General features: G+C 37.0%; 1 protein-coding gene across 14 annotated transcripts in view; it reads right to left on the bottom strand.

The window, feature by feature from the left end:
• The window catches only part of zdhhc5a (zDHHC palmitoyltransferase 5a), a 42,908-nt gene extending 17,268 nt beyond the window's left edge, over positions 1 to 25,640 (bottom strand). For 13 of the 14 annotated variants that reach the window (XR_012402550.1, XR_012402551.1, XR_012402548.1 and 10 more), the window contains exons 1-6: positions 25,265 to 25,640; positions 8,269 to 9,972; positions 4,401 to 4,522; positions 2,499 to 2,656; positions 1,941 to 2,113; positions 294 to 396 (exon numbers count right to left, since the gene is read on the bottom strand). Coding sequence is in view for 7 of the 14 variants with exons in the window: in XM_005160244.5 (XP_005160301.1) it covers positions 294 to 396; positions 1,941 to 2,113; positions 2,499 to 2,656; positions 4,401 to 4,522; positions 8,269 to 8,423 (711 nt within the window). In the remaining 7 variants the exon portion in view is untranslated. Of the gene's footprint in view, positions 1 to 293; positions 397 to 1,940; positions 2,114 to 2,498; positions 2,657 to 4,400; positions 4,523 to 8,268; positions 9,973 to 25,264 lie in introns of those variants that run through there. The other variant, NM_001039640.1, reaches the window with a different exon arrangement.
• Between the last annotated feature and the right edge of the window lie 1,078 nt (positions 25,641 to 26,718).

Here is a 26,718-nt window from a genome sequence, read left to right as displayed (position 1 = left end):
AAAAAAAAAAACTAAAGACAAGTGACAATAATTTGCTTAAAAGGACAAGAGTGTGCACATGTGGACGACACAAAGAGGAAGAAAGCAGGAAACCGATTTAAAAGAGGATTACGATGAGATTACAATCTAAAGGAGGAGGGCTGAGAGAAGGGCATATTTTTTGGAGGATTATAAAACTGCTTAATAGGGATTTAAATCCCAATTCACCACCAGAGACATGATTATTGACAGGAAAACAAAAACAAACACGGCCATGAAAGATTATGATGGCCCAGGACACAAGCCTTCCTGACCTGCTCGTTGGTGGTTCTGCCTCTTGCCACCAGAACCACATGGAAACCAGTGAGGCCTGCTACTGGGATGAAAAAAAGCCCAGCAACACACATGACGGCCATACTGACACACAGTCAAGGAAGAACAAATAAGATCTTAAATAACACCGAACGCAATTTTTGTATTAAAAGATGCCTTTTTTAATGGTTTACTAATGGCTGGAGTGTTAAGCGTGCTGCTTATGAGCGCCTCATGATTTTGATAATGTTTGTTCACACCAAAAGTCTCTACTTTGTCCTTAAAGGTCCCATGCAATTAAAATAAAATGGTTTAGTTCGTTTTTATTAGTATTGTTCGTTTAGACGATATAAAACATCTGTAAAGCGTGCAATTTGTCACTTTCAACTAAATGGATTAAAGGTTTTATTCACATCACATTTCAGTTTCTCATCAAATCTCAACCAATCAAAAGGTCTCTGGTATGCCCCGTCCCCTTCAAGATACTTCACATTTGATGCACTTGAGCTCAACCACTCTCACTGGCAGAGCTGTGAGAAAAACTTAACGCTATTGGCTGTTTGTTTTAAAAAGGATTACGTCAAACATTAAATAAAAATGCACATTTCAAAGCACTTCACGAGACATTTAAAAGTATCTGTTATTGTCTCGACAAAACAAACACTGCTGTCACCTCAACAGAAACCCGATTTGAGGTGACAGGAGTGTTTGTGTTGTCAAGATAACTATGGAGACGTTTAAAGACAAAAGAGATACTTGTGATCGCTTTTTAAAGTTAACCAGAGCTGTTACAACATTATTATAAAATGTTGAATTATAAAATATCAACAGCAACACTCGCGCACAACACATGACCGATTCAGTCGTTGCCCAGCAACATAAAAAGTGCAGCACACTTCTTTTTTTTTCTTGTCAACAAAAAAAAAGCAGTACGGTGCACCTTGCATTCTCAGAGTGCTAATACACATTCACTGTGATTGGCCCTCAAGGCAACATACAAAGCCAAGTAACAAGGCAGCGCGGGATGATAACCAGTCTCAAGGTTTACCACGGTTTGAAAAAGCCACAATTTTAAAACCACTAAAATGCGTTCTACCGTTCCTACGATACATATACTTTTGTTTTACGTGTTTTTACGACTATTTCATTTAGTTTTTTAGGGCAACAGTATCTCCAGCAGCAAAATGACCCTCCACATCAAAAGCTACTGGTGTCAGCCCCACCATTAAGGAAACATTTAAAAAATAAATTGCTTGTATATAAACATCCATGCATACTATGAACCTGAACAGTGCAATGGCTTTATTCTATATCCAAAAAAGAGAGAGATATCCAGAGATGCCTTTTTAGGTTGTAAAGAAATGTTTGACTCTAGTAAAGATAGCAGAAGTCAATGATTAATTAGAATGATTTAGCCGGACATGTTTACTGTTCCAAAATACTTCTTAAAATAAAATATATTTAGTTCAATGGGGGAAAAAAAGTCACTTTATTTACTGAGACAACATATTTCAGAGCAGTAACCGCAATACCGTGATATTTTTATCCAAGGTTATCATACCGTCAGAATCTTATACCGGCCTATGTCTAGTAACAAGTCCAGACTAGTGCGGTTGGCATGAACATTTCCAACAAATGCTTAAGGATACGTTACGGCCGAATGCACTCTGTCCAGCTGCTGGGTGTGGTAGAGAATGAAGAGAAGGCCGAAGCCAAACACCCCCATTATGTGAGCTGTCAAAGAAAGCAGGAACAGGAAGAAGTAACGGTAGTTCCTCCGGCCGATACAGTTGTTCACCCACGGACAGTGATGATCGAAATCCTGCAGGGAGAAAGAGGGGAAACATTGTGTGTGAATCATAATGGCAAAAGAGAGAGAGAGAGAGAGAGAGAGAGAGAGAGAGAGAGAGAGAGAGAGAGAGAGAGAGAGAGAGAGAGAGAGAGAGAGAGAGAGAGAGAGAGAGAGAAGCTTAAGGCTGCCCAGAGCAAGCACACTTCTCTACTTAATTAACACAAATCGATCAGTTTAGTCTGCAGAGCATTAGTCAGAGCAACAGTGGACAGAGTGATTAATTAGAAAGATTTACCCTGAGAGTAACAGAAACAAGACAGTAAAAATAAACATCAAGGAGCAACATTTATACTTGAACAGAATTGCTGTATGTTGCAATGTCATGTGTTTTGCCAGTCCGCGTGTGCATGTGTACCTCAACACAGTTGTCACACACAGAGCAGTGTGAGCACCGCGGGGGTCTGTAGAAACGGCAGGTGGAGCACCACTTCATCCGCACTTGAATGCCACGAATCTCCACGGTCTTATAGAGGGGAGCCCGAAAATCATCCTCTTTATCCTCGTCCTCCTCAGCTACAACACACACAAACAAGGGTTAGTTCACCCAAAAATTTTAATGGTCACCATTCACTCACCCTTTACTTGTTTCAAACCTTTTTTTCTTCTGTCGAACACAAAATATATATATATTTTAAAAAGGTGTAACCACTGAATTCCATAGGATTTATTTTTTCTACTATGGAAGTCATTAGATGTAGGTTTTCAGAGTGAGTAAATTTTTACTCACTCTGAAAATACTTCCTCAGAGGATAACCGCATGCTTGTGTTTCATTCATTTTAGGCTTCAAAGTCAACGTGGAATCAAAAATTATCCCGGTTATTTTCTTGCAACTGAATTGTGTTCCTTAACCTCGCATATGTGTGCCAAACTCACCAGTGCATATTATCAGTGTTGAAAATTCAGATTTCCGAAAAAATATTGAAGAAATAAAATGGGCTGGGAAAGTGTTTTCAAATTTAGCTATGAAGTGGACCTATTTTAGTCTTCCCATTTACGATACCTTCTCGTGTTTGTTTAGGTCAATTAATAAAATTAACATGAATAAATATAATTAAACGTAGTAATTTTTAGTTCATTTATTTATATACATATCTAATATTTAAAATTAGATTTACTTTACCAAAAGTATAAACAAAATAAAGCAAACAACGGTGCTTTCACACCTAGATGTTTGTTTCGGAACCAGTCTCATTTGCCCAGTTAGCGTGGTTCGCTTGACATATGTGAAACCCGCAATCAAGCTCGAGTCCGTGACAAATCAATCCGTAAGAGATGGCCTGAATGAGGTAGTGTCGGCTCGATTGAAACAAACTCTGGAGCGGATCGATTAACGAACCAGGCTATATCACAGTGTATTACGGCAATGTAATAGCCATATATACTGCTATATAAAGATAGAATTATGAGTAGTGCAGGAGGTCATGTTGAATACAAAAATGAAAGCATGCTGACATATTACTGAGAGCTTATCCGTAAGAAAATTGACAGAAATTACCATCCAATATTTCTTCCATATTTTAGTCTTATAATATTTTGTATTAGGCCTATTGTTTTGTTAATTTCTGCACTGACACCTCGAATAAAGTTCACCCTGATCTACTTCATGATCTAACTGCAGTCTTGACTCATCTGTTATGTCTCTCTGTAATTTAAGCCTCTAAAGCATAATTCTAGTCAATGTGTTTTTTAAATAGATTGATTAATTCAATATATAGACAAAAATAAACATTGTCACAATTTTAATCCCTGTTTCTGATCAAAATTATCGATCTACAGGTGTGAAAGCACCCTTACTTACAGGTGTATAAATATCAGAGTCAAATAAAATATGTTTAATGGACAGTGGAGTCTTGACATGATGAACTCCTTGGTAAATGTTCTGCTTTTGAATTGCTCTGCAATTCTTGTATGTTCTAATGGCCAACCTTGTTTAAATTAAGAAAATTTTTATTTTTATTAATGCAATTAATATTCTTTAACAATAAAAGCACTGCTTTAAGGATGATTTGGCTTACTATGCTTTAATTATACCATTTTTAAAAATGCTATTTACTGAGTGAAATGGTCCTGATTAAAAGGGAAGGGAAGGTGAATAAACACTCCCTCGATTCAGTTCAATTGCTGAATTGGCTGATCACATGCAACACTGACTCTGTGAATGAACCGTTGAGTTTTAAGGCACCTTTATTCCACACTTTCAGCTACAGCTGTATAATAACACATTACATAGTATCATATCAAAAATAGTTTCCTTACCTCTGGGAAAGATGCCAGGATCCATAAAGGTGGCCATACAGAAGTTGGCCAGAACAAACATAAACATAACGCCATTGTATATTGGCACAGCAACAGAAAACTGCTCCGAAAGCCAAGGGCACCTAAAAGAAAGAGAGAATCACAAATAGGACATAGCAATAGACAGATATTACATCATGTTATCCTCTATACACTGTATATAATCTTTCTAAGATATAAATACTGTTTAAAAAAGAGAGAGAAATAAAAAGTAGAAGATAAGGGAGGGAAAGGTGGTACTTCATGACAGATGTTGGCCTAATTTCACCGCCTTACAGTGTTTAATCTGAGGGTTTGGCGAGAAGAGAGAGACCAGAGGGGCAAATGACTAAAAATGAACAGACATGACATAGCATCTGACTTAAGCCCTTCAGATTTACTCTCATGTGCCAGCGGGAAGGGCCGTGTTTTTGTTTTTTTGGGGCTATTTCTTCTTCCTGTATTTACATGTCATGACTTACAAAATCCAGGACATGAGAAGTCAATGTGATTTCTCCATTTCATCAAAAGAAAACAGCTCTGACTGCACTTTTAATGCTGATGCTGCATGAACATTGTGATCTTATTGGTTTGTGCAAATAAACCATTCAGTGCATCATCAAGAAGCTTATCATTAAGACCTGTGTTCATACAAGTCATACAATATTTGCCTAAACATTAACATAAAAAGTTGAAACATGTCACAAACTATATGTGTATAGCGCTTTTATAATGTAAATTGTGTCAAAGCAGCTTCACATAAAAGATCATGGTAAATTGAAACAGTGTAGTTCAGTTTTAAAAGTTTAAGCTCATTTCAGTTTAGCTGAGATCAGTGTAGTTTAATAATCACTACTGAGAGTCCAAACACTGAAGAGCAATCCATCGATTCAAGCCAGTGGCGACAGCGGCGAGGAAAAAACTTTGCCAATTGATGAAAATGAAGAAAAAAAAACCTTGAGAGAAACCAGGCTTAGATGGGCACGATGATGAGACATTATAAGTGAGAATTCGACATTAAACGCATATCTGCAGATAGAAATTACGTCTCGCCCGACTCATAATCCTCTCTTCATATAGCCGTATATATGGCTATTATTACCTATCCATAATACACTGTAATAAAGCCTGGTTCGTTAGTTCATTGGATCGTATTGACTTCTCACTACAATCCATTGAGACTTTTTAGTTATATCAGATAAACACTTGCTAAAATCAATCAGACAAATAAAGCAAAAATAAAGTAAAGATAAATATTGTAAGCAAGAAAGCTTTTGAACATTACAGCCAGGGTAAATTCTGAAATTCTAAGACATGTGCAAAAGAACGATCTGACATTCAAGACTGTTGTATTAAATATTAACATATCATAAACGGAGGATATTATTAGAAGCATACTCCTTAGAGGGATGCTGTCAACAACTTCAAAACACTACACAAAAAAGGCCTACTCCAGTTATTTTAATACTGGCACTGTAAGAGTCTCTGATGTGCCTCATTTATTGTTAAAAAGGTTGAAAAGTGTAGCAGCGTAATGATTACATTAAATAGACTGCTACAACAGTCTTACCTACACTTTATAGAACTCTTGTGCTTCTAGAAGTCTAGATGACTTCAGAAAAAATCTCATAAATTAGAGCTGCAAGATATTGGAAAAAAAGGAAATGGTGATATTTAATTTTCTGCAATATATATTGCGATATGAATATAATTTCATAAGATGACTATTTTGGATAGAATTCATCATTTTACACTGACTGGGATAATTTGTATGAGTTAAATTACGATAGAGATGAAAACAATTGAACAAAGATGAAAATGAACAGTGCTTTATGGCTTTCGGGGGTCTTAGAATATTAAGGTACAGAAATTCAACTATCAAGTCTAAAATAAAACTATAGTCTTCATTGTATAAATAAATAAACACATTTAATCTTTGTTATAATTTCTTGTGCACAAATTTAAGGTATCTTTAAATTTTACAGTCGCAGGCCTTAAAAATGCATCCAAATAAAATTTGTTTACACTATTTGATCAAAGTTAAACTTAACTATAATTAAACTTAATTATAATCCCGACACAATATTGCACATCCTGCGATATGACTATTGCAGATTTGCACATTGCGATATCGATACCATAAATACAGAGGGAAAAAAATATTGCTATTTAGTTTTCTTTTTCTTGAATTTTATATATAAAACCTGAGAAATACATGCTGTCTCCTTCTGAAGTCCTCAATAAGCATGTATAACATCTTTAAAAAATACTACAGTTTTTACTTAATTTAAATATTCATTGATATTAAAAATGAGAATCACAATTTTTTTGCTTAAAATAAAGATTACGATTTGCTCATGATTCTTTAGGTGTAAAACAAAGGTTAATATGAGTAGGCTATTATTACTGTTATTTCTCAAGCGTGGTAAAACAGCAATAATAATATTAGGCCCAATCCACAGTAATGACACAGTAATGACATTGGTAAAATAGGACATTTTTCATTATGATATTCCTACTTGCATTATATTCAACATTTTATAGGCTCGAGTATTTATACACAACACTGTTAAACATTTATTCGCATGCACAACACTTCACTATGAAAGAAAAAAAAAAACATATCAAATGCTTGTCATAATCATAACTCTAAAATGTGATAGGATAATTTTAATGATGTGCGCCATTTTGGTTTCACTTTCACTGCCTAATGCGCTCATGTTATGGCCGCCGTCATTCTGAGAAAAAATAAAAACATACATGCAAATCATACATCCCGCACGACTCCCAAACGATCTCTCTGTGCAACAAACTGAATTTCATTTACAACTACTTTACCTGTTATTCAAAGCCTATGCAGTTTCTATTTACTAAAGTGGACAGCATTCACAAGCATCTTCTGTCACGTCACGTGTGATTTTGCGGCCGCAAATACATCATTACATGAAGGTAAAAATAACATTTTTGGGTGAATTATACCTTATAAATATAGTATGTGACTCTTTCAACACTATTTGGAGGTGTCCACGTTGCTGATTAATGTTGTGAAGACTTGTGCGACTGAATCGGCTGAATCGTAAAGATGCTGGATTAAGATTATCATGATCACATTTTTTTTTTTCAATTAATCATGCAGTCCTATCCCAAACATAAACATACTTGTGTATCAACATGTGGAATCTCACAAACTAAACATATGCCAAATTACTGTCTGCCAAACGGAGTAAAAAATGGGTTATAATTCATTCAAAACCAAGAGCAATAATAGTAATTTCAGTTATTATACCCCAGCTTGTTTTTCCTGTTTCTAATTTTATAATTAACACTTTTATATACAGTATATCTTATGTAGTAGCCCATTTACATCATGCAATCATTTAAGCACAAGTAAGCCACATTTGAACAATGGTGTGATTAATCCAGTGATGATGATAAAAACTGCTCTTATGAAATCACCCTGGAAATCAAATCCACAGGGCAAATATTGCTCCTTAATGGAAAATACACTTCACACAACGCCACTTCTCACACCAGTATGATCTTTAGAGCTGCCTTATTGTTTATACTCCCACAATACCATGCAATAAAAAGCCATTTAAACCATATAACTTTTTTTCCATGGTGGTTTTCATCTAGTGTGCACTGTCAGACTAGCTAGGGAACACCGTATCTTACTTAACTGTGCCATCTATTGAAGGTAAAATAACGTCTGATAGAGTTCAAAGCAAAGACAAGCCATTACTCAGTCGGCAATAGTCGTTTTGATCGTTGTTATTAACCAGTACGTGCTGACTCATCCATCATAAATGATTGCTGCAATCAGTGTTAGCACATGTGTTCGTGTACTCACGTGAAGCAGAAGAAGAGCGTGGTTGAGCCAACCAGGAAGGCCGTTGCCGCAGAGACTGGCACGTAGCGACTAGGCCGGAGAGGTCTGGATGGGACGGTGGGATGGGGTGGGGAAGTGGGTCCAGAGACGCCCCCACTCATACTGCCGCTCGGCATCACCCAGGGGGCAGGATGGAAATATATCCGTTAGGGAATGCGTTTGTGTTGTCAGGACAGCACAAACCAAAGAAAGACTAAGGGAGGAGTTGCTGTCCCTTCAGCATTTTAAAAAAGGCCACAAGATGAGCATCGCCGGGCATCAATGGCGAAACAAATAGTCCTCAAAAAAGTGATATTAAATGACGAAAGAAAATACAAAGTGGTGAAAGAGGCTGATAATTAGATCATCTGGCTTATAGAATATTAAAAGTCAATCACTAAACATGAATGTAGTTGGTCAAGTATAAATATCATGTTTTGGTCATTTAAAAAGCTCACTTAAAACGCTTATGAACTGATGACAACCTGCCACTATGGGCAATGCTTTGGAAACATTTAAAAAAACAAAACAAAGTGTCAAATCAATCAGACGTGCTTAAAAATTCAACAAAGAATCTGAGAAATGTTCTCCTTGCGAAACCGATTTGGTGTTAATGTATGAGTTAAGAGGTAGTGGAGAACGTCATCTATGAATTGGCTTTCTTGTCTTACTTTTTAATGCTGACAAATATTTTAAAATATATATGATTTGATTTTTACAAGTTTTTACAAATTGAAGTTTACAAGTTGCCAATTAGTTTAATTTGAATGCAGTGAACAGGAGTTCAATAAACTTCCAAAATAAAAAGCAACAACCATTAAAAGAAACTGAAGAGCGTGAGACGAAAAAAAAAAAAAAAAGCGCCAGGAGAATTTCTCTCACTCTCGGTGCAGTTCAGTTTTGAATGGAGCAATGATAATAATGAAGGAACCAGATGGCAGTCACAACCGTCAGACCGTTTCCCCCCACCATCCACACTATCAGAAAATATAAAAATGTCTCTCCTTCATTTCAGCCAGCAAGTGCTACGTTGCACCTTCAGAAATGAACCCTTGAGTGTTTCTCTCCTGAGTTGAAGCATTACTAATCCACAGGTTTGTTTCCAGTATCTTCACAAATAAACAGATTTACACCTGCATGGCTGATTAGATCAAATTCTTTCTCTTTGGGACAAAATACATCAAACGAGAGGAACAAAAAAACTTCACTTGATGGAGCTTCAACAAACACAGAAAAGAGCAGCTCTTGCACACACTCTTAAAACTCCTGGGAATTGATCCAGGTCAGTGGAGCAATTTCGAAACGAAAACTTGGGCTCTGAGGAGTCCCGGGAAACCTAGGTAAGTATGTGGTGATTGAGGGAGGAGAAGGGGAAAAGAAAGAACAATGGAGTTCAACTTCTCCCTCGGGACACTTCAGGGAATTCCTTACAAGTGTACATGTGAATGTATTAGATCAGGTCCAGCTGATGTCTATTAGCAGATGAGGAAACATTACATAAAGATCTCAGGGGGACGAGGCCTCAAGGGAGTGTCTTGAGCCATGCCTGCACTTCCTCCTCTGACTCTGTGGCGTTATCTCCTCTTTCAGCAGACCATATGCACACTCGCAAACAGAGTTAGCACACGCTCCTCCTGTGACAGGCCTTCCAGTGGGTGTGCTGGAGAGAATGGAAACAAACTCCACCTGAAAGGAACAAAAGGGAGAGGGAAAAAATGAATTCTGAGCCAAAAAAAAAGACTTGGCAAATATGAAATGGGGTAGGGCTAAAACAAACAACACATTTGATTATTGACATGCCTATTATTTACTTTACAAATATGAGCAGTTATCTTTCTCTGCAATCTCTGTGCAAAAATGTAAATGAAAAAAGTTGGCTGAAAGCAAAGGTCACAATATAAAGTAAAAATGAAATTAACTAAATGGTAAGGCTTTGCGATTTGAGGAAAATCTCTAGTTGCATATTTTTTGACAGATATTTTATTTTGTAATTAAGCTTCACCTCAATAATCTGTATCGTAATCTGTTTCTTACTGCTAAAATGAAATGAGTCTTAGTAACCAAAAGGGAACTAAAAAGATTTCATAAATTTGTTTTTAAATATTTTGAAATTAAACATTTTTTTTCTCTAGAGCAAACAGTAAGAAGAATAATGTGACCTTAAGTTCAATTCAAATTAGGGAGATAGTAACAAAAAAAAAAAAGAATTAAAAAATACAGAACACTCAGCAAACAAACATGGCTGATAAGAGCCTTTCTGTAGCTTATATTGTCTAAAAACTAAATAATTATCACAGATGAAGCACAAAATATCAAAACAATCAACGTACAGCTGTGGTACTGCAACATGTCTAAAATGTTTGATACGGAAGTGTATACCTCCTATCCAACATTTGGATGAGGTTGAGTTTGGTCACTGCACTAAAAGCGAGGTCATGAGTTTTGGCGTTAGTTATCTCCTGGTGCCTTTGTGATGTTTTTTCATATGGTATAACAGCCGCACACAACTGAAATTTTACTTTGCTGTTGCTTGCTACTAGATTGAGAGTCACTGGCAATACTTCAGTTTACTTTTTAGCAAGACGCTCCTCATATAGCCGGCTGTGGTGCTTTTTGTTGTATTTCCTGGTGCTGGCAACAGCTCTAACAAATTACCTGTTTTTGTTCAGTGTCTTTGAAACCAAAGTATTCCCATATTATAGTCATGATGTTTTTTATATGAATTCATCTGTTAATGCTTCTGAATTGGCAGACACCATCATCCTACTCGTCTGCGCTTTTCTGTTTGTTTTTTCTTGTTTTATTGTGGGCGTTCCAAATTGAACCAAAACAAACCATTACATTTGGCTTAAGATTGGCAATCAAAATTCGGGACATTGCAACCTGCAGAACCTGGAAAGTAAAAAAAAAAAAAAAAGTAAGTTAAAAAAACTACACTTAGAGTAGAACTATTAATATTTGAGGTGCTTTTTTTGCCAAAATACACAAATTGTGAGAAAGTGTAGTTTAATTTACAAATGACAGGTTGTTTTAGTGAATCAGTGAAATGGATTATGAACTCAGGTGTTGTTAGCAGTGTGGTTTAAGACATGACTCACTTTCTGAACTGAATGTTTTAATTATCTTCAAAAATGTTTTGTGCAAAATTATGCACATTCTTTGGAGCGAATTCAGTATCATTACTGACTAATTGTTTGTATAATCAATAAGAAGTTAAAGATGTAATTAAAGCAACATCTTAAAAGTTTATTGCACATAAAATGTAAATTAATAATGCAATTGACATGAATGTTATTTTGATAAAAACAAATTTCATTTTATTGTCATGCAGTTACTTTTCGTTAAATTATTCAAAGGTAGCCATCCAGCATTTTTGATAATTTTATAAAAAATAAAAAAATAGCCCACGGATTATGTTATTTTAAGAATCATAGATCATGCAATGTGTTAAAAGAAGGAACAAAACCTGTACCTTTAAACAACAAAATTTTTATTCTACATTATTGACAAATTTAAATATCTAGATATTTTGCTCAATACTGAACTGTCTTTTAAACCCCGTATTTATTTTATAATTAAAAAGTCATATCAGTGTTTAGGTTCTCTTTATTGTTCTATTAATTGTTTTTCATTTCAGGTAAAAAAAAAAATTTGAAAAATGATTTCTTAATTAATTTTCCCTCTTATCAATTATGCTGATGTTATTTTTAACAATACGTCTGATTTCAATTTAAAACCTTTAAATACCGTCTTCAACTCTCTATGTAGGTTTGTATTAAGATGTCCGTATCAAACCATTATTGCATATTATACGAATCTCTTGGTTTGCTTCAACCCAAGTTCCTTAGACAATATCATTGGTATTTTTTTCTTTTTAAACGTGTTTATTTTAGTTTCTTCTTATTTAAAGCAATTTTTTGTTCCATTTACCTCCTCATATTCTCTTCGACATAATATGCAACTGAATTACTTTTTTGTTCCAAGAATTGCAACAGAAAGTGGCTGTAGGTGCTTTCAATACAAAGCTCCTTTTGACTGAAATATTCTTCCATCTTCCTTTAGGTCAATGAAGACATTTAGTCTTTTCAAGACTAATTTATCTTCTTATTTTGAGAACCTTTGAACAACTTGTAAATGTTATTAATATCGGTTCTAATTGAAATGCTTATTTATTTGTATATTAAATTGTACTTCTGATTACATGTTTTTGTGTGATCAGGATTTAGACTGTGGGAAGTGTTTCAGGTGAAGTGCGCTGCTTGTTTGTTTTGACAAAATTTTGAAATCATTTACAATTTTCACCATAGTAATTAAACTATTGTGTGCTGTTGGAGACATTTTCATCCACTCGGGGTGAGTTTGAGTCTTAATTTTGCCACATCTTTCTTTGTGTTTCAGCAAATAGAGTGATTTGTAGATACAAATCATATTTTGACACATATTTTGGGAAAATACTTTAAAATGTAAAAATAATTCAAAAATACACTTTGCAATCGAAAAACGTCATTATAAATGGAAGTCAATGGGGCAAAAATAGCCACAACCTAAATGAAAGGGTAGTCAATTTGAACAGTACACAAGGATTAATCAATGAGTTGTTGCAGCCCCAATATTAATCAAAGGCAATCAATGAAAGAAATTCAATCTTCTGTTGAAATTGCAATGCTATGGGAATTTCCAGGGTTTCCATCACATTTGGAGTTTTCACACAAGAGCGTATTCTAGCCTTCATAAAAAGTTTAATACTGAACACACAACTGTGCTCCTCTGAAAAGATGTGCATGACAATAACAGGTATGATCAATCGCATTTGTAAATTCATTGGAATTTGATTGATTGCCCAGCTCTAGTACACATCAAGCCACATTCAATAGAATTTTTAAAACATCAAAATCACACCCAACCCAGATAAAAGAGTCCTTTTACTGACACAAAAATAGCCCTGACCTTAATTACAGAGCCGTGTGTGTGGAGCAATCCCTAACCTGATTCTCTTAGGCCCCGTTTACACTAGTGCGTATTAGTTTTAAAACGGCGTTTTAGAATGAAAACGATCCGCGTACACACTCGCGTTTTACCCAGCGTTTCTGAACTGCTCTCCGTCCACACCAAAACGCTGAAAACGCACATCACGTGACCACACACACACTTTGGCAATCGCTGGAGCCCATCTACCCAGATAAGAGCTCTGCTAGTCGGACTTCTCATCAAGCATCTCCCGCTGGATCTAATCTCACTATATTTATTAAACGTGATATTTCATTCATCTTGTTGTCTTTATCTAACGACATATTCCCTGACTTTGGTCACTGGAATCTATTACTTGTTCTCAGGTAACGTGTTTTGGCTGAGCGCAAAGATAAGTTAATGATTAATGTAAGCACGTAGCCTACATTCTGTATATTGACTGATCGCTTGCCTTTATTTCCTATAATGTATAAACTTATTGTATGTTATACTTTTATAATGGCCATTATCGATTATTAAAACTGATATTCAGCAAAAGAGAGGGTGTGTTTCGTATTTTCACTGAAATTGAAAGGAGGCAGTTGTTATCGGCTCCGTTTTGTTATAAATATGCACACAGTGAAGATGACTCTCATGCAGCACGACGCCTCAACATTTCTGCTGTCTGTTTAGTTGTTAATATTAAAATAAAAATAGGCAGTTCCTTATATCAAGTTTACATTTTATTGTTGAGAAAGTGAAACAACGTAGCCAAGGTGATGTGAATGAAGTTATAAAGTACACTGTTCCCTGTGAAGATTGACGCGTGTCCTCGGTATGTTTTCCATATCAAACTGAGAAGAAGAGATGCAGCCTTGATCAAACTTGCGAAGTCTGAACTTACACGGAGAAGATTCAGGACTGAACTGTGTGTTAGGCTACTTAATATTGAGGAAAAGCCCCAATCAGAGAGGCGAATGTCTGCAGCCCCGCCTCCGTTTTCAGATATCTCCGTCTTTCCCCATCCACACTGAGACGGAGCTGCAGCGTTTTAGAATGAAAACGGCCTCTCCAGCGTTTTCGAAACGCTCCGTTTTCGGCGCTCGAGAACTCCGGCGTAGTGTGGACGGATGGCGTAACCGTAGCAAAACTTATGCGTTTTCAAACTAAAACGCATTAGTGTAAACGGGGCCTTAGTCAAGCGCATTTGTTGTTGGGATGACATCACATAAGCTTTCACTATCAAATGTTGTGCAAACAAAGGTGATGTGGTGTTTGCAAAGCCTCAAGGCTTTTTGATGTTGTGCGTACACCTATAATAGCTGGGTATTGCTAACTACATCATGAAACCAGCACATACACAGTGATACTATCATACCTGAAGAGTGAACCTGTACACTAAACCAGTTTGTGATCTGATAAAAAGTTGACTGACAAGATCCAGGACTACAGTAACATAAACAGCAGATGCGCCAAAAAAAAAAAAACGTTGACATTTGATAATTTGAAGCACTGAACTTAATTGGCCTGACTGACAATGACAATAGCCCTTTCCCTACAGTAATACTGGTAAATTACCATAAAAGTACTTTATTAGTCAATTTAATAATACATTTTTCTTCGCATACGCACTGACGTTTCGTAACCTTTCTGGAAAAGCACCATACACATCCATTCCGAAATACCAACATTGCTGCACATGTACTTGTAAACAAGGAGGTCAGTCTTATTATTGATGGTTTCATTTTGGTTTCAAACTTTCACATTCATTTACCTGCTTTTGTCTTTCAAACAAGTGTGAAACAGTCCCTGTTATGTTGTGTTTACACTAGACGCATTACAGGTGGATAAATCGCGTTATTCGCGCCTAAATAGACGTGTAAACTAGCTTCAATTTCGAAAAACGAAAAGTCTTCGTTTAAGGAAGACTGAAAAACAGCGCAGATTTATTTGGGGCCATGCCTGAGTCCACCCAGCTCTGTGAGCTCAAACTCCTCCGGAAAATATACCAAGTTGATGGAAGCTTTCAGCGGTGCTTCTGACTGAGCCGAGCCCAGTTTAATGAACGGTTGTCAGTGTCAGCAGGAGGATGGTGTCAACAGGTGCTACGTCATATTCACAACCCCACAAGAGCAAGCTCCTGATTGTTTAAAGTTGCGCGAATGTCTGCTGAAGTTCAGATATTCAAAATAGAGCGATTCGCGTGTTGTGCGTCAATCATGCAAAACACTTAACTTGCGCTGCTTCATTTGAATGAATCGCATAAACTAACAACTATTTATTAGTTTAAGATAAACATTTTAACATTCTGATTCCAATGCCTGATTATTAGATTGCTAAAATGACTATAATCAAAATAAATATTCTTCAGAAGAAAATATTATGCAGTTTTGGAAGACTGTACTTGCATTGTAATGATATTTTATTGTCTTTCTGGCATTATGAGTAGCAAAAAATGGTCTTAAAAATACAATAATATTGTTTACCACAATATAATTTGATGCAATACATCATACAAAAAAAAAAAAAAAAAAAAACCTGACAGGCCTACATAATGATCTTGTTCTTCAATGTGGAAGTGCGCTCGTTTCTGCGATTGTTTTAGAATCTCTGATTCAGTCGCCTATAGGAGAAATTACTAGGAATACTAAACGGCAGAGAAAGCTCAAACTACTCTCTACAAACAAGTGTTTGCATGACTATACAGACCAAGTAGAATAGTATAATGATAAAATATACATTTGCAACATCAAGAAGCATGAGGAGCCGTTTTTAACGTCTAAAAATTAATGGAAGTGTATGGGACCGGAAGTCTGGAGCCAAAAAGATTGAAATAGCTGCGCCTGCTCATACGTGAAGAACAAGGTGAATAGCTACATGGAGGTCTGTAGAGAAGTGTTTTGAACAAATCTTATAGAGATGCGGACAGAACACTTTTGAGAACACTTGAGATATAAATTTGCTTCAACTTGTCAAACTCTTTGGAACAAAAGTCTACTGGTGTTGCTCCCAAGCCGACTCTTCAGCTGGTAAAAATCACACTCTCAGATGCACGTGTCACACAGTTGAACATTATGTTTGCAGTTAAACTCCCAGTGGTTTATCACTTGCATTTTGTCAATAATTCTTTCAGCACAGTTAGCACTAAAAAGAACGCAGGAATGTTGTTTGATTAACAAGCTTTAACTAAATGTGTCTCGTCCAAGGACTCAAAGGCTTCCATTTCTGTTAACAGCACAGAGTAAACGCATCACTTGGATCATACTATTCTGATTGGCCTGGAGTAAACGTCTCATGCCAGTGTGTTCTGAACTTGTACGTGCACATAGCAGGAATTTCCCTACTGCATTCATACACAGACGAATTCCAGCAATTAACTGGTAATGCTGCAACTTCTCATTCCAGAAAACTGACAAAAACATTTCCGATATTTAAAAAAAAAAAAAAAAGGGGGACTCGTTCACACATGATCTCTTTGGGACAATTTACCTGTAATTTTCCAAAAAAGTCTGTCTGTGTTAAAGGTGCTATTGAGCAGTTGAAATACACAATCACAACAGAGAGGTAATACTATTAAAAGAGATGGCTGAAAATAAAAGAAGAGGACTCTGAAGTAACAGCAGTTAGGTAGTAGCTGACAGATGTGCTCATTAATTAATGAATAAACGGGTGAAGGTGCAATTCAGAGCAGCAATTCAATACAGTAACTAACTCCTGCAGAATGAGACTACTGTTACTCTTCCCAATTTTAAAGGGACAACTTAACACAAACATTACCAAAAACATATTTGTTCTTATTTTCAGGTTAACCTGTTATTCACAAATACCACACTATTAGTAGACTACTGTAATTACAAGTGAAAGGAGACAGACTAACTATAAATGCTAAAGCCTTGAGGAAAGCAACTTAAAAGAATGCATAATAAAGTTGTGAATAATGTAATGTTTCTGGCACAAACATTTAGCTTCATAGGACTGCAATGCATTTCCAAGATCAACAAGGATCAATTTTGTTTCACTTATATACAACTAAAGGCTCCGGCATGAAGGCAAAATGAAGTTTGAATAGTTTAAAGGACAATATACTATTTTCTAAATCTTCCAACGCGCCTGTGTTGCAGTAGGCGAGGGATGCCATGCTGCTCGCAGGACCCCTAAACACAACAATCTTTCATAAACAGCCTTCTGCACATTAGAAAAGCGTGTTGTGTTGCTTCAAAAAAGTTGCAGATGCCTTTACCAATATCAAAATGCTTTTGTAAACATCCAGTTATTCTTTACACCAATTAAGAACCGGCTACAATAATACTAATATGGCAACTATAATAAAGAAAATCAGCTCTAACTGTAAAACTAAATAAATTGCTAAATACTCTTGAAACATGATTATTGCGTATCATATTTAACAAACCGTTTGCTATGAATTTTATGTAATTTAGCTTGCATGGATAATTGAATATTAATCAGATGATGTCATTATGCTGCTGTGCCATCAGCCAATCGTTGCATTGCTGATCATGATTTCGAGGATCGATAGATGTGTCCTTCCAATACACGCAGTGATCTCAGATCAGTTTATCCAGACATTTCAATCTGATTCACAAACTTGTTTGAAGTCAGAGATCAGTTATCAAGATTAAAAGATCCAGGATCTGCCAAACCATCTTAGATCATTCAAGCGAGGTACGAAGAACAGACCCCAGTACTGAAATTGTAAAAACATCCATTTCCCCCAAACATTTAAGCCATGTTCATCGCGTTCTTAAACAGCTCTGATTTGCCATTGTTTACTTGCTCAACAGAAATGACTGTGATTGGTCGTAAAGGTCACCAGTTCATTGCACTTCACCGATGTTTACAGAGTGCAAACACAGATACAGGTCACTGGGGCGGTGTTTAAAGGCTGATTTATACTTCTGCTTCAAACGCCGGCGTATGCTATGGCGCAGACGCATAGCCTTTCGCCGTGGCCGTCGGCGTCACTGACGTGCACCTCTCAAAAAATGTAACTACACGTCGCAACAACGCGTAGCGCAAGCTCTGTGATTGGTCGGCTTGGTAGCGCTGACGAGTCCGGGCGGGACCGAGAGCCGCGCGAATGGTGCGAGCGATTGTTTACAAGTGTGGAGTCCCGTGAAGGAGCTCCGGATGGAAAGTTTTGTTTTGTGTTTACCTCATAGTTAAAGTTGTTGCACGTCCGCTGTTTCCTGCCTCAAAATGAGCGAGTTTGAGTCACTTGTACAACCAGGAAGTGTTCAGCAAAAGCAAAACAGAAGCGAAGAAACTCGACACAGAGGAACATTTACACCTCACTGCCAACTAGCGTTTCGGAAGTGTTAATGCAGACCAACAGAGACAGCGCGCAGAAGTATAAATGCACAGCTGCGCGTGTTGCCTGCGCCATGAGTTACGCCGGCCACTTGACGCAGAAGTATAAACCAGGCTTAAGAGCGTGCTCAACAGTGCTTAAATGTTAGTGGGAAATGGACTATTCTAAAATGTCAGTACCGATTGGAACCAAATTCCAGTATTGTGACAACACTATTAGAAGCTAAAACGAACATCCCCAAAAAGATTGCTTTGGTCAGCTGTTTCGAACTCCCAAAACAAACTTTGAATGAACTTCATTTTGGCTAGATTTAGTCGGAAATGATTGCATTTTAGTTTGTTGTTTGATTTTATTTGAAGTACACTGCAGCCTTAAATCTTGAATAGCCAGGGAGGCGAGTACATTTATAGCAATTTTTCATTTAAATAATTCCTTTAAATAAAATATGAGACAATACATTCCATTTTCCTAAAATCCCAGCATTTGCAAGGTGTATTTGCAAAAGGCTGGCTTTAGGCCCTGCTTAAAAGATTCTGTTACAAATTCTGTTATTCCACTGCTTTTAGACTAAAACACACTTTTGCTTTCTTTCTCACAATCATGCATCACAACTAAACAGGTTTAGCTTGGTCTAGCGTCTGTTTAGAGACAGATTTCCTTGAAGATCTGTAGAATTAAGCTCTTTCTGTTCAGCAGTTCAAACATTAGCCAGGCATGTTATCAGTGGCTATGCCTGACATTTAGTAATATGACCCGAGGTTTGGTCTAAAATTGCCATTTGCTGAGTAACCCTGCATAAGGTCCAAGGGACAACACTCCAAAGCATTTCAGGGTGGAGCTGCATAACTGAAAAGCTTTGGTTTGTAAACAGTAAGTAGATGGTCCTGGGAAAGTCTGATCCTGAAACAGCATCCAGCTATGCGGTGCATCCTAGAGCGAGAAACATTGTGAAAGCCTTTATCAACCACTGGACCAGGGTTCACACTCAATGTGGTTGAGTCAGCAAACAGCCGGGAAATATATGGTCTTGATATATGTAGTAGTATGATATTTTGACCAGTATTTAGGAAAGGTTTGATATGGGATCAGAGTGAATGCCAAGTGAAAGAGAAAAAACAAATTTGAATGCTAGAAATAAATTTCGAATAGGAATTTGCCTTTTTCTAGTATCTTCCTTTTCAGACATTCTGTCATTGCTTTTGAATTGTAGTGTAATTTCAACAAATGGACAGAAAAAGCTTTTGCAAAGCCCTACTGTCTATGAATGAATTAATAAATCATTACAACTGACTGAGTGACTGAACATCCACAATATTACACCAACAATCGCAAAACAAACAGCAGAAAGAGCCTAATAGATTTAGCAAATTTTGGTTGTAAAGATAACAATAACTGAAACTGTAAGAAATGTTTTTTACACCTTAAAATTGAAATGGGTTCTAAAAAAGGTTTTGCCAGTTTTGATGAGGTTGAAGTGTTTGAAGAGGGAATTAATTACATAAAAGGGGAGTTTTATTACGCTTATAAAGACACAGGCAATGCAGACACATTGGGGATCGTTGGTGAGCGCAACAGTAAGAAGCCAGGTTGCCATCCTAACATGAAGCAAATATTATTAATTCACAAAAAAAATTATCTAAATTGTTAATTACCTCCATTAGTCATCGAGTTGTTAGAATGGCTGTACTGTAGTATTGATAATCTAGTAACAGCAACAATTAAATAAGGCAAGCATAATAGTCAACCGATACCATTCATACCATCAAAACCACCTCAAGGAAGCGAAATATTTGTGAATGAGGTTTTATATTTTTTATTCGACATTTCCATCTTTTGTTTCTCATGCAATACTTTAACAGGGTGATCATCAACAGTGGTTATGTAGTACACATACAAAATTTGTAGAGACAACACAAACTGGTGTAAAATCAACAAAATGTACAAGGAAAAGAAAAGAAAACTTTTATAGACCTAGAATAGTCTCCAATTATAAAAGCCACACTAAATTAATTGATCACATAAAAACCACCATCTGCACTCAGACTTAAGCGTCAGGGGAAATGAAAACAACACTTTTGTGATGGCTTGTCTCTTATGGAAATAAGCAAAAATAGAAAAGTCAAGAGATATCTTCTCTCAAAATTTAATTTCATTCATTATAATGAACAGTGACTGGATCAAACAACCCCTTTCTAATTAATAAATGCAAAGAAAGGATTAAAATCTAATGGCATACGTGTGTACTCTCTTACTTTTCAAAGCGTAAGAATGAATTTGTGCAGAAAAACGCCAAAAACAACAACATAGTTTAGACTCGCTAATAAAATATTCTATAGTGGTCCTGTTACAGTTTTCAGCAGTGTGCCACCTATATCCGTTAACACCTTAAAAAAAAGAAGTGTTTTGGGGTTGAAGTATTTTGGAAATTATTATTTGTTTTGTCTTTTTCAAGCTTCAACCCACATAATGTCAACACTCTGATGACAGTTAAATGCAAATGTAACTGTATTGTCTGAAAAGTGTCCTTTATTTCTAAATGAGACATTCAAAACAGGCAAAAAAAAAAAAAAAACTGTCTGTTTTTAAGTACACAATTTTTTTTTTAAAGCACAAGTTCCCCAATTGTCTGATGACCGCTCATATTGCTTACGTTTGTGTTTAGGAATGTAAAAGTAGCAATAGCTCAAAATCTTCTAGGGCCTCATGTACGAAGACTTGTGCTGAAATCATACTAAAACATTGCGTACACACAAAGCTGTAAATGTGCGTACACAGTAAAAAATTTAGATGTATGAAACACTGCGTACGAGGAATATCACGCATATTCTTTTTGTACATATGAATTAACGTGAAACTGAGCGCACGTGCAAAAGCGCAAAACCCCTCCCTGCCTCCTCCCCCCTAATAAATATAGTAATGACTCTACTTTAGCAAAAAAAAAATGAAAAAGTAAAGGCAAAAGCAAGCAAAAAGAGAAACTTTGAACAGAATGTGAATTGGAGGTGCTCCTATCAAAGGTAGACCGGAGAAAAATTATTTGTAAGTTTGTCTTGTCCTCCAGAATTAATAACAAAAGAAAAAAAAAAGAGTGGCAGAGTTTAGCTGACGTGGTTAACGCAGTTGGGTCTGAACATCGCACTGTGAGTGAATTAAAAAAAAATGGTCCGATGTAAAGGTGTACAATTTTTATAGTGTCTATTTAGGCTAAGGTCACATACTCTCCATCACGAGGAAGACAAGTAGGAATCATTAATAAGTGTGTGTATTATGTTAAGCGCATTTGAGCATCAAATAGTATTTGCACATTTATTGAATGGAAATGTTTCCGATTCACGTATGCAAACGCATCTTCAGATGGCGCCTTTATAGCAATGTGCGTGCAGTCAATCTCTCAGACTAGATTGGGGGGGGAAACGGCGATCGCTGCAAATTGCGCTTTAATGTTTGGCTTGTTAACTGCATGGTGTGGAAACCTTATAAACCTGCTAGACATTGATTCCGTCCCATACAGCTGCCCCTGCACGGCTCAAAGATGCTTTGTTGTGTGCAATTTAACATAAGTGTCTCTAGTCGCCAATGAAAATAAAACAAACACACACAAGAAATGCATGTACGCCAGACACGAAGTTGGCGTGGACCAACGCACATTCTCACGTTCATTTCATCGTTAGTAAATCCAAACGCGAGCATAAAATCTGGCGTACGCAAAGCTTTTGTGCATACGCAGCGTTGATACATGGGGCACCTGGTCTTTAAGGCCATGAAGAACTAAATAATATACTCTATTAAATTATGAATAGAACACTGCAAACACACCAAGATATTTCAAAATAGAAATATTTAAAAAGAACTTATAGTGCGACTAAATGTAGGCTCTAATCTCATTTATACATGGCTGTGTTGCATTGTCTTTTAGACTAGTTTTTCAAACTTGCTGATTTTCGTATACAATTGAATGTTTTTCAATTCAGAATTGACGTAAATTGATCACACTTTTCTGAAATATTGGAGCATACCAGTCTCTGGACACTTCTATAAACTCTCATTCATTAATTTTCTTGTTGGCTTAGTCCCTTTATTAATCCAGGGTCGCCACAGCAGAATGAACCGCCAACTTATCCAGCAAGTTTTTATGCAGCGGATGCCCTTCCAGCCGCAACCCATCTCTGGGAAACATCTACACACAGAATCACACACACACTCATACACTACGGACAATTTAGCTTACCCAATTCAGCTGTACTGCATGTCTTTGGACTGTGGGGGAAACCGGAGCACCGGGAGGAAACCCACGCGAATGCAGGAAGAACATGCAAACTCCACACAGAAACACCAACTGAGCAGAGGCTTTGGTTCTATAAACTAAAAATTGTAATGTAACAGAGTTTTGAATAATTTCAAAATTTAGACACATTTGAAAATTGCGACAGTACAAACCTGTGCATAGCTACAGAATAGGGCTGCACAATATTGGAAAAAAATCTAACATTGCAATATTTATTGTGTTTTGAATACAATTATACCAGATGACTTAAAACTTTTTTTGGAAAAAAAAAATGTATAATTTTAGATCTATTGGTATCATTCTGCAGTGGCAGTGCATCTCCATAAAATCAAACAAACAATCTAGAAATGTTTTGGGGTCCCCCGACACATTTTTCGGTGTGGTCTGCGCTGTCTACAGTGCATTTCTGTATTTGCATGTGTTGTGAGTACATGCACTTGTTTAGTTGGAGATTGATGAATTACTGTTTACTATTTGTATCTAAATAAAATCAAATAAACTATACATTTTTGGGGTCCAAAAATACACACAGCCCCATTTACACTAATACGGTCCTAGTTTAAAATGCCATTTTAGAATGAAAACGAATTAATCCACATCCACACTGGTGTTTCATCTAGCATTTCGGAAAAGCCTTTCATCCAAACTATACCGCTGAAAACGCACATCATGTGACCACACACACACACACACACACACACACACACACACACACACACACACACACACACACACACACACACACACACACACACACACACACACACACACTCGATCATGCGTAATTTGTGTGTAACTTATCTTTATTTATTTATGATTTGGTTATGGGTATAACAAAGACCATGTGAGTCAGGTAGTTAAAACAGTAGGCTACAGATAATTAATTCATTACGAATGAATTAATTATTCATAAATAATTCACTGCCAGCTACGGCATTGATGCCATCATCCATCGCAATGTTTTACATTAGACATTGTACGATGCCAATTTGGTCAACATCACCTAACCCTAGAACTGAATAATAATAACAATAAAATTAATCATTAAGTTCACAAACTAAACAATTTCTTATGCATGCATGCTTATAAATCATTACACAATTACAGGAATCAAAAACAAACGAAAATTATAAATTGTAACAGACAACATTGCAAATCCTGCGATGTGACTATTGACAATGATCATATTGCGATATCAATACTGAAACGATATAATGTGCAGCTCTAACTACAGAAGTATGCAATTATTTGTTTATTTATGTAGAGGCCTGCATGTACAAGACTTCTACTTAAACTCTTTTTGTGTGAATTCTCGCTCTATACTCCTCCTCACTGTCCTCTAACACAACAGAATGAGCAAAACCTAAAGCCATGTGGCATTGCACTCACTGCCAACTGAAGCAACCTGCATTTCCCACTAAACGTCTGCCAATTTCACATGGCGACAGAAGCAAAGCTTCTCTCTGATTCTATAAGAAGAGAAAAAGAGAGAGCGAGATCTGTCACATTTTGCCTTTTGAACTTCCCTGACAGACCCCTATGATTAATAAATAAAAAACACAAAAAATAAGCAGGTACAGTAAGTTATGTTACCTACATTGCTAGGAAACACCCTGGAATACAGCCAGAAACGGGTTGAATTTCACACTGCACGTTTTCATTCATACATGAGTCACTATTGAGTGTATGTAACCGGTTTAGTGTCCTGTTATTATTTTACCTGACTGCTATTTTTACTCATTGTTAACTGTAATTACAATGGAGTGTCAATAAGCAGGTAAACTGATGAAAATTAATGACTCGCATATGACTACAGCACAAAACGTGCAGAACTGATGTCATTATTATCAGGTGAGGCGATTAAATGCCTAAAAGGAATAAAAAAAAAACAGTGCGGCGTTGTCTTACTTTGAGGCGGTGAATATCTTTTGGGTGTGTTTCGCTGCAGCTGCACTGTTGTCATCGGTTTTAGGCCCTGACATGAATCCGCGCGACGCCGATACCGAGCGCGAGGAAGAGGAGGCGGCGGCATCGCGCGGAGCGTACGAGAGAACTCGACCGAATGCCTCTGTGAAACTGCATGACAAAACGACATTTAATCCCTACATATAAAAGGTTTAACGCTGAAACCTGCAACAAGAGCATGTCAGTGCAAAGTCTATCAGTGGTCGGGTTCTTGAAAACACGACTTACTCTGCTACCTTAGAAATGACAGCAAACACAAGCCCTGAATAAATGACTCGCATATCAAGATAAATCATTGTAATATTTAATATTGAAGCGATAGATTCCCATATAACTACAAGTAGTTGTGGCACACAGCTGGGCAGGACTATTAGCATGACAGCTAGCATTTTATCGCCTCTTCTTCAAAACAGTGCTTACGTTAAAATACATGAACACCCCTGTTGACCTACCTGTCAGTTCATTAGCGTCGCTGCTTTAGAGGATTGGTGTGTGTGACATTGGTTATCCTCTTTAATAGATTAGATGATGGCTTTAATCTCCGTTTCAATCTTTGGTTGGTGGGGTCTTGCCGACGGCTCACTTAGCCTGCTAGCCTGCGTCCAAACTGTGAATCTTTCGCCTTCTTTTTTGAACACGCCTGAGCTAATACAATATCGTTCAAGTATTGGGTCCTCTTCGTAATCGTTTATATGTATATTCTGTCGCATATGATTTGATAAAGCTCGCGTAGTTTAAAGCTAACGACTAGGTTTAACGTATTTTCACCCAGCTCAGCGCAGCGGCACGAGCTCCAGTCCACATCCACGAGCCTCCCAGAACAGTCTTGGGTCACCGCCCCTTCTGTGAGCTCATTGGTCGAGAATTGCTGTCAGTCCACCCTGCGCGGCCAATCAAAAGCCGCAGGTGAGTGTTTGACGGCACTTGCCAAGCTCAGTTCAATCTCAGGTGTTGATGAAAGAGCGTACGGACACCTCAGGACTTTGACGACACAAAAGGCAATGGCAGAACTTCAAAATAGTTCATATGCTTATACTTTTTTTTCCAGGCTGTAATGAACTGACAGACATAAACAGATTATTGAAGGATAAAAAGTAACACAGTGACATATTAAATACGTGTATGTGTCTGAAAGGGAGGCAGAACAGACAAGACGCTTGTGTTGCTCTGAGGATTAAAGGGACAGCAGGAGTTTTACAGATAAGCGTCTCCCCCCACCCAGTCTAATATCCCCACAAATCTGACCAACATCTGTCACACCACCTCTTTCAGACCAAATAACACAAATCTACTGCTCTGTGTACAACACACACATAAAACCACAAGCACCCTGACAGATGCCATGGGTTAAAAACAGACTGTAATTTCCTGTCAGATGAACAGGAAAACATCAACACCCCGAAATGGCCAGATATGGTTTAAAATGACAATGGATGTAAATATAGTGTAGCCAACTGGATTACTGTAGTTGTGTCTGGCAGTGGAATATGCAATTCATATCCTACATGATGTGTGACCTTCTTCCAGACAAGTTCATCATAACAATTGCTAATCCAAGATCAGTGGATGCTCATGTATTCATGAAAACAGACCCTGAATCTGGGCATGCACTCTGTTTTATTACATGATTACATGAACACAGGCCCGTAGCCATGAGGGGGTTCGGGTATAGTTCGAAAGACCCACCCTCCTTCTGACAAAGTCTATAATTTGGCCCCTATATGAGCACATTTGTCTCATTTTTGACAGCATGCTATCATAAATTGTGAATAACCAATAGAAAAAAGCTTTAGAAAGAATAGCCAATAAAACAACTGATAAAAGAAGACTTTTATTATTTAAATGGACAAGAAAATGTGACAAGAAATGAGTTGTCCTGTTTGTTATTTGCCTATAGGCTACAGTT

This window comes from Danio rerio, chromosome 1 (assembly GCF_049306965.1).
Source record: "Danio rerio strain Tuebingen ecotype United States chromosome 1, GRCz12tu, whole genome shotgun sequence".
Lineage (NCBI taxonomy): Eukaryota > Metazoa > Chordata > Actinopteri > Cypriniformes > Danionidae > Danio > Danio rerio.
The sequence above is the reverse complement of the archived record's forward strand: the minus strand, read 5'-3'. Positions and strand labels throughout refer to the sequence as shown.